The sequence below is a fragment of the Giraffa tippelskirchi genome, chromosome 5 (assembly GCF_054371585.1).
Source record: "Giraffa tippelskirchi isolate mGirTip1 chromosome 5, T2T-mGirTip1v1.2.pri, whole genome shotgun sequence".
NCBI lineage: Eukaryota > Metazoa > Chordata > Mammalia > Artiodactyla > Giraffidae > Giraffa > Giraffa tippelskirchi.
The window spans coordinates 16,240,859-16,260,137 of record NC_137279.1 but is presented as its reverse complement, the minus strand read 5'-3'; the positions used below and the strand labels follow the sequence as shown (position 1 = coordinate 16,260,137).

Here is a 19,279-nt window from a genome sequence, read left to right as displayed (position 1 = left end):
AATCTGGAGTCAAGGTGAGAAAATGACACCTAATAGATGGAGTAATTTTAACTAATATTCATGGTGTGGTTAAAGGCAACATTGTGAGATTAAGGGGACCAAGATATATAATTAATGCAAAAACTATAAGACGGAATCTTTACTGACATATAAGGAATATTGAAAAGGAAATAAAGAATAAAAATTTTAATCTGTGTCCCATTCTCTGGGGGAGAAAGTACTCTAAAATTAGACCACTGGGCTGATTATTTTTAGAGAGAACTATCTAGAATAGAGAAGGGCTGTTTGCCGTAATTTGAGAGAACTCTTGCCCAAGAACGTTCAGCTCCTGTTTGCTCCAGTTCTCTGTCACTTCAGTTCAGTTCAGTTCAGCCGCTCAGTCGTGTCCGACTCTCTGCGAACCCATGAATTGCAGCACGCCAGGCCTCCCTATCCATCACCAACTCCCAGAGTTTACCCAAACCTGTGTCCATCGAGTCGGTGATGCCATCCAACCATCTCATCCTCTGTCATCCCCTTCTCCTCCCGCCCCCAATCCTTCCCAGCGTCAGGGTCTTTTCCAGTGAGTCAACTCTTCGCATGAGGTGGCCAAAGTATTGGAGTTTCAGCTTCAACATCAGTCCTTCCAGTGAACACCCAGGACTGATCTCCTTTAGGATGGACTGGTTGGATCTCCTTGCAGTCCAAGGGACTCTCAAGAGTCTTCTCCAGCACCACAGTTCAAAACATCAATTCTTCGGCGCTCAGCTTTCTTCACCGTCCAACTCTCACATCCATACATGACCACTGGAAAAACCATAGCCTTGACTAGACAGACCTTTGTTGGCAAAGTAATGCCTCTGCTTTTAAATATGCTATCTAGGTTGGTCATAACCTTCTTTCCGAGGAGTGAGCGTCTTTTAATTTCATGGCTGCAGTCACCATCAGCAGTGATTTTGGAGCCCAAAAAAATAAAGTCTGACACTGTTTCCACTGTTTCCCCATCTATTTCCTATGAAGTGATGGGACCAGATGCCATGATCTTAGTTTTCTGAACGTTGAGCTTTAAGCCAACTTTTTCACTCTCCTCTTTCACTTTCATCAAGAGGTTCTTTAGTTCTTCTTCACTTTCTGCCATAAGGGTGGTGTCATCTGCATATATGAGGTTATTGATATTTCTCCCAGCAATCTTGATTCCAGCTTGTGTTTCTTCCAGCCCAGCGTCTCTCATGATGTACTCTGCATATAAGTTAAATAAGCAGGGTGACAATATACAGCCTTGACAGACTCCTTTTCCTATTTGGAACCAGTCTCTTGTTCCCTGTCCAGTTCGAACTGTTGCTTCCTGACCTGCATACAGGTTTCTCAAGAGACAGGTCAGATGGTCTGGTATTCCCAACTCTTTCAGAATTTTCCACAGTTTATTGTGATCCACACAGTCAAAGGCTTTGGCATAGTCAATAAAGCAGAAATAGATGTTTTTCTGGAACTCTCTTGCTTTTTTGATGATTCAGCGGATGTTGACAATTTGATCTCTGGTTCCTCTGCCTTTTCTAAAACCAGCTTGAACATCTGAAAGTTCACAGTTCACATATTGCTGAAGCCTGGCTTGAAGAATTTTGAGCATTACTTTACTAGCGTGTGAGATGAGAGCAAATGTGCGGTAGTTTGAGCATTCTTTGGCATTGCCTTTCTTTGGAATTGGAATGAAAACTGACCTTTTCCAGTCCTGTGGCCACTGCTGAGTTTTCCAGATTTGCTGGCATATTGAGTGCAGCACTTTCACAGCATCATCTTTCAGGATTTGAGATAGCTCAACTGGAATTCCATCACCTCCACTAGCTTTGTTCGTAGTGATGCTTTCTAAGGCCCACTTGACTTCACATTCCAGGATGTCTGGCTCTAGGTGAGTGATCACACCATCGTGATTATCTGGGTCGTGAAGATCTTTCTTGTACAGTTCTTCTGTGTATTCTTGTCACCTCTTCTTAATATCTTCTGCTTCTGTTAGGTCCATACCATTTCTGTCCTTTATCGAGCCCATCTTTGCATGAAATGTTCCCTTGGTATCTCTAATTTTCTTGAAGAGATCTCTAGTCTTTCCCATTCTGTTGTTTTCCTCTATTTCTTTGCATTGATCACCGAGGAAGGCTTTCTTATCTCTCCTTGCTATTCTTTGGAACTCTGCATTCAGATGGGAATATCTTTCCTTTTCTCCTTTGCTTTTCACTTCTCTTCTTTTCCCAGCTATTTGTAAGGCCTCCTCAGACAGCCATTTTGCTTTTTTGCATTTCTTTTCCATGAGGATGGTCTTGATCCCTGTCTCGTGTACAATGTCACGAACCTCTGTCCATAGTTTATCAGTCACTCTATCAGATCTAGTCCCTTAAATCTATTTGTCACTTCCACTGTATAATCATAAGGGATTTGATTTAGGTCATACCTGAATGGTCTAGTGGTTTTCCCTACTTTCTTCAATTTAAGTCTGAATTTGGCAATAAGGATTTCATGATCTGAGCCACAGTCTGCTCCCGGTCTTGTTTTTGCTGACTGTATAGAGCGTCTCCATGTTTGGCTGCAAAGAATATAATCAGTCTGATTTCGGTGTTGACCATCTGGTGATGTCCATGTGTAGAGTCTTCTGTTGTGTTGGAAGAGGGTGTTTGTTATGACCAGTGCGTTCTCTTGGCAAAACTCTATTAGCCTTTGCCCTGCTTCATTCTGTACTCCAAGGCCAAATTTGCCTGTTATGCCAGGTGTTTCCTGACTTCCTGCTTTTGCATTCCAGTCCCCTATAATGAAAAGAACATCTTTTTTGGGTGTTAGTTCTAAAAGATCTTGTAGGTCTTCATAGAACCGTTCAAATTCAGCTTCTTCAGCATTACTGGTTGGGAGATAGACTTGGATTACCAGTTCTCTGCTTACCAAGCAATTCTGCAATCTCTAATTTGGTCTTCTGTGAGGACTTGCCCTGTGCAGCTATCTGCTCCTATTGTTTTGACAAAAACAGCTTTTATCAAAAATGAACATGTGGTTGTTTATGGATACATCAGTTTGGTTGAATTTGGTTAGCACAAGTCAGTTCCCAAGAGCCTAATCAGCCTTTCAAAATTTCTGAGTTTGAAAAGCTGAAAATGAGATGATTATACATAAAATAACTAACCAATGTTACCAGTCTTTATAATAGAGTCAGTACAGTTCTACTGAATGGACACATAAATGTATTATTGTAGGCATAATGAAGGGATATCTTGTTGCATAATGACAGTGGTATAAAAATGTAAAAAAAATACTATTTTATTGGCTGGTTTTTTTTCCCCTACAGATGATATTTAAGATACCAGGGTAGTTTCTACAATTTCTAGGCAATATCCTTTATCTTTGGTTATTTATTTACAGAGAGCATTACAGTGATCAGTGATGAAATATATATGGGCACAACTCGTTTCAGCTTGTAGCTCATGAAGGGACCAGATCGGACGGGACATATCCCTGGAGTTCTCAAAGGATCAGCTCCCCTTTCTCCATCCTCAGTGTTTTGTCCTGGCCCTCCTTATGGAAGCCAAGGCTTCCCTGTTCCCTCCCTTAACTTCTCAGACTTCAGCCTTGGGACTTAGAACCATTGAGAAGAACACCCAACTATACTAAGTGGTCGGTGACTTGAGTCAGACCTTTTGAGGATCAGAGAGTTTATTGCTTCCAGTTTGTTCTTTCCAGACCCAGTAGTTAGTATGTTAAATCTTAACTGTTACAGTTTGATGCTAGTTTTTTTAAAATATTATGTTAAATAGAAAAATGCATAGTGCTAGACTGTGTTAGATTGGTAAGATTTTATTTTTTAGTTTTTTTTTTTTCCCCCAACACAAACCAGTTTGGGGCTTAAAAAACTGGTCTTAAGACAACTTTTCGTAGTACTAATGTTTCAAGTTTTTAGTATTTTTGAATGAAAAATACCTTTGAAAAACTATGACACAGTACATTTGGCTTCTGAAATGAGCCTGTTCAATGAAACTTAGTAATGTTCTTTTTAAAATTAATAGACTTTATTTTTCGAGTAGTTTTCATGGCAAAATTGAGTTGAAAGTAAAGTATAGATACTTCCTGTGGAGTACTTCCTCCCTTCACTCATACACACAGCTTCTCCCACTGTCAACATCCTAAACCAGAGTGGTGCATTTGTTACAGTCAGTGGGACAATAATGACCTGTAAGTGTCCCCTAAAATTGATAGTTTATGCTAGATTCACTCTGGGTGGCATACATTCTGTGGGTTTGGACAGTGTTAAATGACATATGACCGCTATTGCAGTATCAAAGAGCCATGGTGTTGATGAGATTATAGTACGAATGCTTTTTGATTACACAGGCTTACCTTGGAGATGTTACCAGTTTGGTTTCAGGACACTACAGTAAAATGAGTGTCACATTAAAGTGAGTCACACACATTCTTTGTTTACCCAGTGCATATAAAAGTTATGTTTACACTACATTGTAGCCTATTAAGTGTGCAACAGCATTATGTTTAAAAGGGTGTACATACTGGGGACTTCCCTGGCAGTCTAGTGGTTAAGAATTGGTGCTACCATTGCAGAGAGCATGGTTTTGATCCTTCTTCAGTTCAGTTCAGTTACTCAGTCGTGTCTGACTCTTTTCAACCCTATGGACTGCAGCATGCCAGGCTTCCCTGTCCATCACCAACTCCCAGAGCTTGCTCATACTCATGTCCATCGAGTTGGTGGTGCCATCCAACCATCTGATCCTCTGTCATCCCCTTCTCTTGCCTTCAATCTTTCCCAGCATCAGGGTCTTTTCAAATGAGTCAGTTCTTCTCATCAAGTGGCGAAAGTATTGGGGTTTCAGCTTCAGCATCAGTCCTTCCAGTGAATATTCAGGACTGATTTTCTTTAGGATTGACTGGCTTGATCTCCTTGCAGTCCAAGGGACTCTCAAGAGTCTTCTCCAACACCACATTTCAAAAGCATCAATTCTTTGGTGCTCGGCTTTCTTTATGGTCCAACTCTTACATCCATACATGACTCCTGGGAAAACCATAGCTTTGACTAGATGGACCTTTGTTGGCAAAGTAATGTCTCTGCTTTTTAATATGCTGTGTAGGTTTGTCATAGCTTTTCTTCCAAGGAGCAAGAGTCTTTTGGTGATTTAAGATACCACATGCTGTGTGGTGCAGCAAAAAAAAAAAAGTGAAAATAAATACTTAAAATGTTTTTTTAAATGTACATGATTTCATTTTAAAATATTGCTAAAAAGTGATAACCATCATCTGAGCCTTCAACAAGCAGTCACATCAAAGGTCTCAGATCACCATAACAAATATAGTAACAATGAAAAATTTGACACATTGCTAGAATTACCAAAATGTGACACAGAGACACAAAGTGAGCAAATGCTGTTGGAAAAATGCTGCTGTAGACTTGCTGGATGCAGGGTTGCCCCAAACCTTCAACTGGCTTGGCAGTGTCTGCGAAGCATGATGAAGTGAACAATAAGACAAGGTATGCCTCGTTATGAGTACTGATGATGAAAATGTGATTTTAGGCATGTGCCTGGATCTCTCAGGATGGTTTAAGTGGGAGGTTTATTAGGGTCAGTACCAACCATCTCCTGGTGCTGGGAATTGAAGTGAGGATTGTGACTTTGGACAGCACTCTTCGAGTTTCGTGGTGAGATTCCTCCAGCTCAAGCCTTGTGGACAGGATCGTCATGTGGTCCGTTAGTGATACCGTGGAGCGAGGGCTCTTGAGCCCTAGCACAGCTCAAGGAAAGTTAAGTTGAGTGCCCATGTTCCTGCTGTCTGTGCTGCTAACTCCTCCAACAGTTTTGCCCTTCACAGTGACTTGTGCAGGTGGGAGGACTTTGGAGGAAGCAAGGAAAGGTGATAATTTTTTGAAGTAGTGCAAGACAAATAAAAAGATTTTTTCCTTCATGGTAGTCTGTTCCCATCAAGGGTGGATCATACTGGTGTACCTATTCTGATGCTCTTTCCTGTGTTAGTGTTGGTGGTGATTGATCTGCCTGTAAAGTTGATTTTCTCTCTTTGTTTTTAAAGAAGTATTTTTAAAATATTTATTTATTTATCTGACTGTCATGTCTTAACTTGTGGCATGTGGGCTCTTGGTTGCGGTATGCAGCCTTGCTAGTTGTGGTGTGCAGGCTGAGTTGCTGTGTGGTATGTGGGATGTTTAATTCTCCAACCAAGGATCGAACCCACGTCCCCTACATTGGAAGGCGATTCTTAACCACTGGACCACCAGGGAAGTCCTAAAGCTGATTTTCCTGTTTAAAGTAAGAATAAAATGGGGAAGGGATGGAAGGTTTTCAAGCAGGGCATCCTTCCACCTGGGTAACTTTTATCTATTGTATGGAAACAGAATAATACCAGGATGAGTGGCCAGCCTGCCAGCCCACGCACTGCTTGACCTGTGCTAGTATCTTCTGGGACTGACACTTTTGTATGGGTACTGCTCTGTCAAATTTTATACAGTTCTTATGCAGAATCCCCTTTGAGTTACTGTCTTGTTTCTTTTGAGTCACAGCATGCAATTTACCACATGAATATGTGTAAAAGACAGCCCAAATATTAAGCTATTTCTCCTTTTCCCTTTTAGAAGATTTTAAAAACAAGTTTTTGCCAATTTGACTATATAAAAATTTTAAAGGATTATAGGTGAAATAATCAGTTATCTATTTAAAATATTTATTAACTTACACATTTTAAATAATATATTTATAAATTAATATTCTTTTCCACAATTTCACACCTATGGAATGATTTTATTCCAGTTTTTTGCATACATTTCTGACATCAGTGACTGTTAAAGTCCCTTTTTAGCCATCAGTGTAGTTTTACAGATATATTCATTTTCATGAATAAATTATTTATGATACAGTACTTTTACATTTGTATAAGATTGTCATCATCGGAAATTTTTTCTTAAGTCATACGTACTGATTCATATAATATTAGTATATGTATTTCTCCACTTCTCCTTCTGGTTTGTATTTGCGTTCTTCATAGTATAACCATCAACACTTTTAATTTTAAATCCATACTTCTCAGGGAAAATTACGTAAATCTGAGTTAATTTCTTGCCTCTTATAAAACAAAACAACAAAAAACCTTCTATTATGTGTCCTATGTAAGCATCCAAAACTGTGTTATTTGAGGTCATTTCAGACAAATTTGATTTCCTCACAGTAATTTGTGGTCTAAAATGAAATAATTGGGAAGGTTTGTAAGAACTGAAATACAAAGCAGTTCTCCCTTTTCTGAAAGGATAATTCAGGGGGAAATTCCTTTATTATACTCAGGCATATATGGTATTTAAAATCAGTCTCTGTCCCTATCTGTGCCTGTATTCATGTAAATTCTCTGTGGGTTTCTTACAATGCTCCCTTTTTTATTCTGGCATTAAGAGTGACAATGCCAGGCATTCTACTCAAGTGAGTGTTCTTAAAACTCCTGAAACATCAGGAGAAGAACTGAAAGAAAATGCTTTTGAGAGTATAGATTATGTTGGTCTATTGTGTCAAAGCCACCCACTTGTATTTTATCAGTTATTTAGAAGAAGAAACCTAAGCTTGTCCATAACTGCTTTATAGAAGTTTGTGAAGTCATCCATTTGAAGTCAGTTTGCCCTGTGTACACTTTTGCTAAAACTTAGCACATACTGCTCTGGGTTGCACTTGGATTTGTGGTTCCACTAGATTGTAAACTTTTTGCAGAGAATATATCCATCCTTATATTCTGTTACTTTAGACAGTTAGTATGTGCTTAGAAATTACAAAGTGGGGGCCACTGAAAGAAGTTTATAAACATGCTTTATCAATTCTAAAGACATAACAAAACTGGTTAAAAACTACTTTATGCTCAAGTTCTCCTTTTGCTCTTGTTTTCTACCACGTGACCCATTTCCCATTCTCATTCCTTCTATTAATAGTTTTCATAATAATGGTTTTCTCTTTAGATTCTCACTGGACTTTTAAGAACTTGGAGTGTTTGACCCTTAGCATATTTCCACTTATCTGGTTTTTTAGGAAAGCTCTCAAAAGGATTAGAAACAGCACTAAATAGAAGCAGGCAAATTTAAAAATGTAATGCCTGCTATTTAAAAATGTGCAGACAGGCCTGTTTTATGCTAGATCCCACATAGGGTGAACTTGAAATTTCATTGCTGTGGAAAGAAGGAAAACAGGGAGATACATCTGGAGAAGTCTCCCTTGACTTGTCGGGGTGGAATCACTGAGCAGTAATGTGCTATGGAAAGAGGGAAAACAGAGACATCTATCTGGAGAAGGTTCCCTTGACTTATCTGGGTGGCATCACTGAGCAGTAATGTGCTACATGGCTGCATTGCAATTCTAATCCGCCTACATGCGTAAGTCAATGGGGTCTTTGTTCCACATTTGTGGAAGAATGCATGAGCCAAGTCTTGGTGGGAGTTCAGTTTAGTTCCACTGTTCTGTAGATTGGGCTAATTTTCAAAGGGATCCAGGCATTTACTTTTTCAAGTGAGAGAAACAAGGGCAGAAAATCCATTCTTTCTTGGTACTGAAGAAATTATTCTAAAACATTGTGTCATTTGTCCCTTGTGGACAGAGGTGTTTGATTATCTGTTTACAGCCTGGAGATTGAACCTCTTCATCTTTTGTGGACCTAGAAATGGAGAGTTATTCTTTTCTCATTCAAGGATGGAAGCGACTGTTTGAGAGCCCTTTGTTAAGTCATTAGAAAAGTTTTAACCTTAAAAATGGAACCTTCATTTCTGTTATCCTTTGCAGATTATTCAATATAAACTCACCTGGGACTGTAGGATTAAACAGAGCACAGAATATTGGCAAAAGCATGGTATAGGTTCAGAGAATTACTTGCTGTCTTTAAAGAACTGAGGTTAATTGGAAACCAGCTGCTATTTCATGTCTCTGACGTCATTTGTCTTTGTGAAATCATTTCCTGTGGCATTTTAACGTTCTTTAGAATGTTGCTATAAGCAAAGGAAGTATTCAAAAGATCTCTGAGGGAGATAGCACATGGATTGTAGAATCAAGCTTTTTGGATCTGAATGTTAAGTTCATCTTGTTGAACCCTTATTTTACAGACGAACAAACAGATGTGTGATTGCTCCTTACTCCCCAGTATAGTACTTGTCTCACGTTACATTTTAATTATTTGTGTCTTACCTTATTTATCTTATGGAATTCTTTAGGGAAAGGACTGAGTCTTATTTCATCCTTGGGTCTTCAGCGCCTAACTGACTGCCTAGCAGAACGTTTTAGCATATCTTTGCAAAATGAATGAATCTGTGAATGAATGAACCAAACAAGCCAGACTTACCTGAGTCACTGACTTTCTCCTGTTGGCTTGTGGCTTATTTTATAAGTCAAACATTTCTCTCCCTTTAAAAGGCAATGACAGAAACATCCCTCAAAGTAAAGGGATAGCAGGGGAGAAGACATGAGTCCTGTCCTCAAAAGCTTACTCTCAAGTGTGTGTGTGTGTGTGTGTGTGTGTGTGTGTGTGTGTGTCTATTGGGGGGCATATAAACAAGATGTGCAAAAAATAGATAATTCCTGGTACTGATAAACCAATGAGAAAAGTGCCTTGAACATGAGACAAGAAGTGAGTTTCCCAATAAATATCCAGATGTCTTCTCTTTAGTATAGTCTAACCCCCAGCACCGGCCGTCAGTCCATCTACCCCACAGAGAGGAAATCCTTGCTGCTACCCTGAAGGCTTGTCACAGACTTGTGGCTGAAGGAGTTCTTTTGGAACCAGAGCTGCTAAAAAGAACCACTTTGGAGGGATCAGTTCAAGAAGAGTTGGTGGCTTCTGGTCTTCTTAGGGATGCCATGTTGATGAATGGAATTTTGCCTTTTAGTTTTAGGAAAAGGTTTTTTTTTTTTTTTTTTTTTTAATCATGTTAAAAGCTGCCATATACAAAAGCTTTTAAAAATATTGTTCAGTTTTTTAAGTAATTGGAAAGTCTTGAAAGTTTATCATCTTAAACTTTATGTCAGTATATAGAAAACATTTCATTGTGGAATTCTGACCTGTTATGTACAGGAGATGAGTCAGCCTATAGTAGACAGATACTTAACTGAGCACCTGTTTTGTGCCAAGGACAGTAACCAAAGGGTTACAGAATAGTGTTTTCCAGGTAGGTTACAACTTCCTAATGTCATAAAATGAATTTTGTGAGCTGTGACTAGCATTTTTTAAAAAACAAATAAAATAGGGGATGGAAGAGAATATCAGATTGCATGATATGTAGTATTTCATTTTTTTAAAATCAAACTTGAGTTTCAGTGTCTGTCTGTGTGTGAATGTTGAGAATTGCAGTGCAAAATGCCTTTATTCTTACTATGTGTCCTGGTCAGAAAAACTCGAAAAGTACTATTTGTAGAGGATATCCAAAAAGCATAGGTAGCTTATTTGCTTTTGAAAAAGTTATACTCTGAAACTAATGTACTTTTGGAAGTCAACTATAATTTTAAAAAGGAGGAGTTAAACTTCTTGTAGGGGGAAAGAAACTTATACAAAGGAGTGAAAACCCAAGTTCTGAATTACGTGATTTGGATAGTAAGACCTATGAGTTCCAATAAGTAAGATAACACACATTGAAAGTGTTATGGAGACAGTGCCACTTGAAGTAAACCTAGGAAGAAAGGTAGGATTTGGTGGGAGTGAAGGCTTTGAATGGCTTTGAAGTGAGCATTGGTATGTATATAAAAGAGATGGCAAGACTAGAGTCATACATTAGAGAGTTTTAGGATATAGTCTGAAGGTATAAAATGAAGCCCAAGTGTTCAAACTTATGGGTGCCTTGCAATAACATGCCTAAGGAGTTTGCACTGGATTAGGTACCTTGCACAGATTCATAAATTGGGTAGCAATATGATGTAGGGTCGATTTATAGAATATTTTCCAACTCCTTCCTGACTCCTCTTCTTTAGTTGTGGATCTCCTGAGGGAATTTCTTCTGGGTGGGTGTTGGGTACCAAGTCTCTGGCAGCAGATCAAAGAGAGCTGGGAAGGACTTTGGCGGTTCTCCAGAATGTAAATAGAAAGGTAGAACAGGTCCCACTGTGCTGCATGGGGAATCCTCCCATGGATGAGAACTCAGCACTATCTGTTTGAAATATGGTGAAGGATGGGTTAGAAGAACATTTCTTCTGATACCACTGCTAAATATTTGCTCTTAATATAGAAGGAAAAGCAGATAAGGAAGGCTCATGTTTTTGAAGTACGGGGAGTCTGACCGACCTACCTGAAGCATGCTGTGTAAATAATTTGTCACATGATCTTGCCTTCCCCTCACTGAATGTGGTGTATACATAATGTATAAAACAATTTCAGGAGTGATCACAAAAAGTTTCTCCTCCCTGAAAAGGAATATTGCAACTCTCACTACTTTCCTACTGAAGAGAAGTTGAAAACGAAGCTTCTGAAATTATAATGTATGCTAAAGGGAAGGTGATTTAACTAGAAAAAAAGCATATTTAAATGTGACTGTTTCATGTGTAACACTGACTACACCAATAATTTTGATTGACTTCTGGCTGGAAGTTTTGATTCTTTGTTGTGGTAGATTATCAAGTGTTCTAAATTGAGGCTATGCTTGAGAGTAGTCAGTGTTTAAATCATTAGAAAAAATAAGCAGGCACTTGTATCTGGGAGCTCAGGGTTGTTCACAGATAATCGAGGGAGATTGCGAGATTGCATACATCTTAGGTATGTGGTGAGGGGCACAGTGTAATCAGAAACGCAGTAGCAAGTCCAGGCACCGCCCATGAGAGATGAAGGGATGTGAAGAACACAGACTTTGGTCTCTAAAAGACAGTGTGTAGAGCATGCATTTCCATTCCTCTGCACAGAGGGGGAGATGAATGAAAAATGAAGAAGGGGGTGCATTCGTTTACCCTTATCTTATGAAGGCATCTGCTCACAATCAGTCGCTTGTGGAGAGAGTGCCAGCTGGCAGAGCATTCTCGTGATGTAAATTGTCCATCCGCTCAGAAGAGCAGAAGTACAAGGAGGCCTGTGTGAAGGACTGAATTCCTACCCAGAGGACAAGGGAGGGAGGAGCTCGCAGAGATCTACGTGGGATTGACTTGCCTTTTCCACTATATTTGCAGTTTTCAGCATCATTTGTTCCTGCCATCCCAGCGGTTGCTGTGGAGTTTGCTCGTCAGTTTTCCTCCTTTCACTGCTTTTGCTTATTAAGTCTCCACATGGGGTGGATCTGAGAGGGGGTATCACTGGAAACATGGTGTTACTTTTCCCAGCCGTGCTGTTTTTCTTGTCTTTCTGCTTGACTGGTTCGTTTTTGTGGGCTAACATTATTACAGATTTGATTTTTGAAATGCATTAACTCTTCATCTCTTCTTTTAATTGCTGATCTTTTTGCGTATTCATTTGAAATAATAATTTTCCTATGAAATAATAAAATAAATCTAGGTTTCAAATGGATTTGAACTGTTATTAATTTTAAAAAATGCCTGAATAGACTCCCTCCTTCCATATTTTATGGGACCATAGAGAAAAAAAATTCGGACATCCTTGGGCCAATTATTTTTTTAAAAATACTATGCCGTGCAGAAAAGAGGTAGACAAGATTTTAGCAGAATTTTTTGTTTTTGTATTCTTTGATTTCTTAGAGCAGGATCGGCATACATTTTCCGTAAAGGCCACACAGTAAATATTTTAGGCCTGCAGTATCTCTCACAATTGCTCAGCTCTGCCCTTATAGCCAGAAAGTAGCCGTCAACAAAGTGCAGTGAGTGGGCATTTATTGACAAAAATAGGTGATAGGCTAGAGTTGGTCTGTGGCCTACAGTGTGATCAACCTTAGACTCGAAACTACTGAATATGCGTCCTGAGGCTTGATTCTGGAGGGAGATGAGATCAGTCACCTCCAAGTATTTCCCAAATAGAAAGCACACCGTATAGATCAGGTGTGAATGATAGGGGAGAATTTAAAATCCAGAGTATCAAGTCTGGATTTTTAAAGTGTTCTTACAGTTCTTTAGTCAATCTCACCACCACCACCACCCCACCCCACCCCAGTCTCTCTAATAGCAATGTGAATGTCTGGTACTTTACTCTTAAGGATATATATATTTTTAAAAAATAAATACCTGAAGTTTCTTCTCTGAAGAGTAAATATTTCTACATTGGTCTTTAACCAACAGAATGTAACACTCTCCCTGAAAATGCCAACACTACCCAACACAGACTGGGATTAAACAAGTCTAGGCTTCTAGACAAAGAAGAAAAAGTGTTTTCTTATCTTTTTGAGTGTACTGAAGCAGAAGTTAACTCTTTGCTTCCAGATTTGTTCTTGCCATTGAGAACTGTTGGTGGTCTGTCCTTTTATAAACTGTTAGTAATTGTCGGGAGGAGGAAGAAGGGACCGAAACTAGAGGGGTTGGAGAATTTGGATTACAGAGAATCTTGACCTGATTACAGAGAATCAGGTCCCTGGTGGCTCAGACGGTAAAGAGTCTGCCTGCTATGCAGGAGACCTGGGTGTAATCCGTGGGTCAGGAAGATCCCCTGGAGAAGGGATGGCAACCCACCTTCAGTATTCTTGCCTGGAAAATCCCGTAGACGGAGGAGCCTGGTGGGCTAAACCCCATGGGGTTGCAAAGAGTCAGACATGACTGAGGGACTAACACACACACACATCTCCATGAGAAGAATAGCACTGTGAAACCTCCAGCAGTAGGTGGGTTTTGTTAAAATCGAATGTTTATTTCTGCTTGCCTGGGAAATAGGGCCTTAAGGATACAAGTTGAATGACAAAGGAAATTGGCATGGAGGAGAATGTTGTGGAGCTTGGGTTCACCTGGTCCAGTCACCCCAAGCCTTCTTGGCTATGGAGTGAGCAGCCCCTGTGTAGGTTGACGTCTGTCTGTGTCTACAAGAGGATAGACCGCGGTTACTCTGGTTCACTGCTCCTGCCTGCACAGTTAACACTTGCAGCAAATTTCACCTTAAAATACATGACGTGAAAGTGGAAGTCCCCACTGCTGAGTGCCCGAGTTCATTCTACAGCGTAGCACAGAGGGCAGAACCTTTCCTTCCTAAAGCTTTAAAGGGTGAGAACCAGTATGAGGTGAGTTGATAGTAAGTATTTTTTCAAATGTACATAAAAATCACCTAGGATATTTTTAAAAAATGCAGCTTTGGGGAATTCACCCAGAACCTACCAAAATGGAACTTCTGGGGATGAAGCTTAACAGTTTTCATTTTCTCAGAAATTTTCTGATTGGTTCTAACAGCTAGTCTGGTACCTTACTGTGGGCTAGGTTATGGGACTGCTGTAGCAAGAGAGTCTCCATCTGGGCTGGCTCTACTGGGGAAGGCCTTCCAGAGCTCCTGTGGTCTTTGAACTGTTTGGGTACCAGATTAAGTTTCTAAAAAAGTTTATTCCAGTATAGTTGATTCATAATGTTGTATTAATTTCTACTGTACATCATAGTGATTCAGTTATACATGTATATATGTTCTTTTTTATATTCTTTTCCATTATGGTTTATCACAGGATATTGGATATAGTTCCCTGTGCTATACAGTAGGTCCTTGTTGTTTATCCATCCTATATATAATAGTTTGCACCAGATAACTCTCTTTTAATCTAGGTACTTACAGTGATCCTGTTAGTTCCATTATTTCTTCTTTCTTGAGAGAAATTTTTGGAAAGGCTCAAAGAACTTCACTGTGCACCAAAGTAGGTCTCTTTTCTCACTCTAATCCATCTACATGACTCTAGAGATGGTCCTCGCTATTCAGCGTAAATTCAGCTGCTGCACTGGATCAGTGCCATCACAGCATGTACTGTCTTCCTGGACAAGAAAGCAATTTCTCCCTGAACCCTCTCTTCTCCCCTCTGTTTACCACCCCATTTCTTCATAGCAGAATTATTTGGAAAAATGTCTTTATTAGCTGTCTCCAGTCTCTGTCCTCCCCACCCCCTCAACATTCTCTGGCTTTCATCCCTGTCATTCTGCCAGTCCATCTGCTGTCAAGGTCAGCAGTAATCAGTGAAGTCCAGTGGCCAACACTCAGTTTTCATCTTTCTCACCTTTTCAGAAGCATTTGACTCAGTCGATCGTTCTCTTATTCTTGAAGAGGTTTTTTGTTTTTTAAAACTTGGCTTCTGGAATTCTGCTCTGTTGATTCTCTTTCTGCTTCAGCGACTGTCCCTCTTGAGTCTCCTGTGTTGAATCCTCCCTTCCTCCCCCATCTCTGAAAGTTGGTTTGTCCCAAGACCCAGTTTTGTACCTAGAAAGGCATTCTGTAGGTGTTTTCGTCTAATGCTGTTACTTTCAGTACTGTCTGACTCATGACTTTCAGATTTCTCTGTCTTGCTTGCACCTCTCCCTGAAATCCAGACTTGTATATATTAATGGCTGACTTGAAATCTTCACTCAGATGTTTCATTAGCATTTCGAACTTAAAATATCCAGAACTGAGCTCCCAGTTTCCTTGCTCGCCATCCCTACACTTGTTCTTACCCTGTTCTTTGCTGTCTCAGTAAATGACGGCTTGATCTTCATAGCTGCCACAGCTTACAGCCCGTGTCCAGTCCATCAGCAGCTGGTCTGGTCCACCCTCAGAATACAGTCAGAATCTGATCACTGCTTGCTGCCACCACCCTGGACCACGCTGCTGTTATCTCCAACCTGGGAGATTGCAAAACCCCTCAACTAGCCTTCTTGTCTCTGTACTCCCCTCCATAGTCCTGTCAATAAAGGAGCCAGAGTGATCCTTTTAAACGAGTAGTGAGATCATGTTACTCCCTTGTGCAGAATCCTCCAGTGGGTTTTCATCTCATTCAGAGGAGAAGCCAGTGTCTTACAATGGCCTAAAGGCCGGCTGCTCGGCAGGCTGTCCCTCCCCTCAGCTTCTCTGACCCCATCCCCTGTCCTTTCCCTCTAGTTCACTCTTACTGCAGCCACACTGGCCTCTTCATCCTTCCCTGGAACTGGCCAAGACGCCTGCCTCAGGTGTGTCCTTCCTGGCATGTTCTTCCCCCAGATGCCTCCTCACTTCTTTATGCTTTCGCAGAATGTCGCCTTATCTACGTCGGTGAGGCCATCTCTGACACTGCATTAAATGCCACTCCATTCCCGTGCTTTCTGTCCCTTCTTTGTTCTTTATCACGCCATTTATCATCTGACACATAGGATTTTTGTTTTTATTTTTGTTTTTAATCTCTCCCTTACTCACTCCCACCCCGTACTGCATTGTAAGCCCCACTAAGTCGGGACCTTGTCCATCTGCTTTTCTGCTGTAGCCCCAGTGCCTAGAATAGGGCCTAGAACACTGGCATAATAGGTGCTCAGCAAATATTTGAGGAATGAATGGGAGAATTTGGACTTGCAGTTGTTAACACCAGTTATGGCTATTAACCTGATCCAATAGGTGACTGTGGTAAGAAACTACACTGTTGTGAAAACCAAGAAAGACATTTTAGTACTTAAGATATTTTATGATATTTGTAGTTGTTTCTTCCATTGAGGACAGATACAAATAGTTTATGATCTGGAGGCATAGAGAGCTGAGTTTAAGACTTAAACTGGAGGGTAAATGGAGGCTAAAAGGCATTCTAGCAAAAAGAAGGACTGAGTTTCTAAATAGCTTGTCATGATGGACTGTCACTTAAATTCACTTAGCAAATAGTTATTGAATGAATAAAAAGTACACTATGGGTTAAATTTTTGTGACTTTCTGTGTGTGGGAGGATTTATTACAAATTATCCTAGTCTATGACTTTACCATTATGACTATATTAGAATCTCTTATTTTTGCCAATCAGATTTTCTCTCTACCGTTCTACAGTTTTTCAGTCTTCTGCTAGGGATGGTAGTCAAAAACAGTCAGATCTCAATAGTGTACGGATGTCACAGAACAAGAGATAGTTACCCATAAAACTGGTGTCTTTTTTCCTTTTTATGTCTTGAACAATTAGACATCTTCTTCATGTCTTAAAAAATATTAGTTTTAAAGTGTGGGTTTTATTTATGGAACTTACATTTCATTGCCTGTTTATTTCTTTAGTATTACAATTAACTACTTTATGTGATTCCATTAAATCTTACACATCACTCAGTTCCTTGTAGTTTAGAACTCTGATGTTCAGCAGAGTGGATTTTTTTGCTTCAGCTTGGACGAGTGGGAGTAAATGCTGGCTTCATTCCTTTAGCGTGGCTCAAGGATTTCAGGCATGCTTGTGACCTACTAGCCTGAATTAGAACTGGTATTGAGTCTGCAAGCATGAGGTTTGGGTTAATAAGTCATATGCCCAGTTCTTGGCTTGAAATTTCACTTGCAAATCTTGTCTCTTCTGGTAACAAATTCAGATAAAATGGCAAGATATACAAATTGAGATACATTTATCTGGTGTTTCAATAAAGGAAAATATCTGTAACCTTTCACAGTAATTTGCACCTATTTTGAAATTACCTTCCGAAAGTGTTTGATGTTCTAATGTTCAGTTAAGATTCTCTCTGTTCGTGTAACAATTGTATGATGATCTCATATTTATTTAGTGTGTAAAGCAAATCAATTTTGACCCTTCAATTTGCTGAAGAGTATGTAGCATTTTTGGATATTACAGTTGGGGAACACAAGCAGGATTTTAGTTTTTGATGATTGCTATACTAAGTTAGTGCCCATGGTCTTAGTCAACAATCATACTAAGTAGAAGTTTAGCAAGTGATAGGGAGAGAGTAAAACTGTCTTGTCTGCCTTGAACTTTAAATTTGGTCCTTTAGGGAAAAAATCTAGTTTCCCCAAGAGATTATGGGTTTATTTTCTCCCAAATCATACCAATCCATTTTTAAACTCAAGTTTTCTCCTCAGCTTTATTGTTATAGCCATACCATTATTTTTAATACATAGCCTTTGGTAGAGAATTTTATTTATTAGCTTTTTAAAAAATTCTAAAATGGTTATCTTCACTTTGTCTATTTTACCTCCCGGCTTTGTTGCGTTTCCCCGTGGCAGCTTAGAATGGAAACTGTCTGTATCCCAGCACCACTCATCTCAGCCTGTCTTTCTGTCATGACAGGGGCTCATATGTGATGGAATGTGCCTTCTGCATGTACTTGGAAATTTGAAAGGGATGCTTTCTCCAGTTGTGGATGCTATTGCATTTGTTTTAATAAATTCAGTGAAAGAACGACTATTTAATAGAAAGCTGTAAAGGTTACTTGTCCTCCTTCATCAGTTGTGCTGATTCAGATGCAGTTCCTGTGGCATTGTCCCCTTACGCTGTTGGCATTTAGCTGATTGACAAGAGAGAGGGCATACAAAAAGAGCACTAAGATTTAAGGGACAGGAGCATGATAATAAGTTTTTAAAGACTATCTATTTTGAGGATGAGAATTGAGCCACAGAAACTAGCCTCTCAGCAGGCAATTAGGGCTGAGTCTCCTAACAGTTGTAATGACTCCATGTACCCAGATCACCCCCTAACACATTCTGTCTGTGCTTGATGGTTCCTCTCTATGCTTTCTGATCACCCATCTGTGTCCACTTGAGGATCCCACATTCAGCATTAACTTGGCCCTAGGTCATCTTGATTGGCGAGGCTGTATTTGTACTATCTGTCTGCTGAGGTGGAACAATAACAGCTGGTGTGCAGCTGTACACGTTGTCCTGGGAACTCCTATTTCAGCCAGCAGTTATCCTAACAAAATTGGAAACGTTTTCAAGTAGTTGTCTTCCGCGACTACTGTTTGTGTTAACTGTTTGGAGACTCCCATCTAGTAGCCTAAACATCTCCCATCTCTAATCGACTTTCTGTGCTACAGCCTCATTAAAGTTTCATATTCCCAGGTGGCCCTAGTGGTAAAGAATCTGCCTGCCAATGCAGAAGATGCAGGAGACATGTGTTCGATCCCTGGGTCGGGATGACCCCCTGGCATCAGCAATGGCAACCCACTCCAGTATCCTTTCCTAGAAAACTCCATGGACAAGAGGAGCTGGCAGGCTACAGTCCAGAGAGTCACAGAGAGTCAGACACGACTAAGCACGCGTGCATGTCTATCTCAGATCAAGGCTGACTGCAAGGAGAGCAGTCACTTTCTGATCTTGAAGAGAGAGCATATAAGAACAGCAGTGGATCAGTGACTCCTAATATGATACTTCAGAATGAGCTCGTTCTCTTCTAGTTCAGGCCATGCAAGGGCATGTTGAAATTTCATGCAACTCTGTACGTCCATTGTCGTTCATCACTTCTCTGTAAGGGACGCTATTGCACAACGTGCCCATG

The 19,279-nt window shown here is 40.0% G+C and overlaps 2 protein-coding genes across 4 annotated transcripts in view; one reads left to right on the top strand and one right to left on the bottom strand.

The window, feature by feature from the left end:
- Window positions 1-8,951, bottom strand: part of LOC145506911 (uncharacterized) — a 28,549-nt gene extending 19,598 nt beyond the window's left edge. For 2 of the 3 annotated variants that reach the window (XR_014054438.1, XM_081492531.1), the window contains exon 1: window positions 8,798-8,938. Coding sequence is in view for 1 of the 3 variants with exons in the window: in XM_081492531.1 (XP_081348657.1) it covers window positions 8,798-8,843 (46 nt within the window). In the remaining 2 variants the exon portion in view is untranslated. Of the gene's footprint in view, window positions 1-8,797 lie in introns of all 3 variants that reach the window. The other variant, XR_014054439.1, reaches the window with a different exon arrangement.
- Window positions 1-19,279, top strand: part of LAMC1 (laminin subunit gamma 1) — a 121,018-nt gene that overhangs the window by 48,449 nt on the left and 53,290 nt on the right. The gene's annotated exons all lie outside the window — the stretch shown is intronic.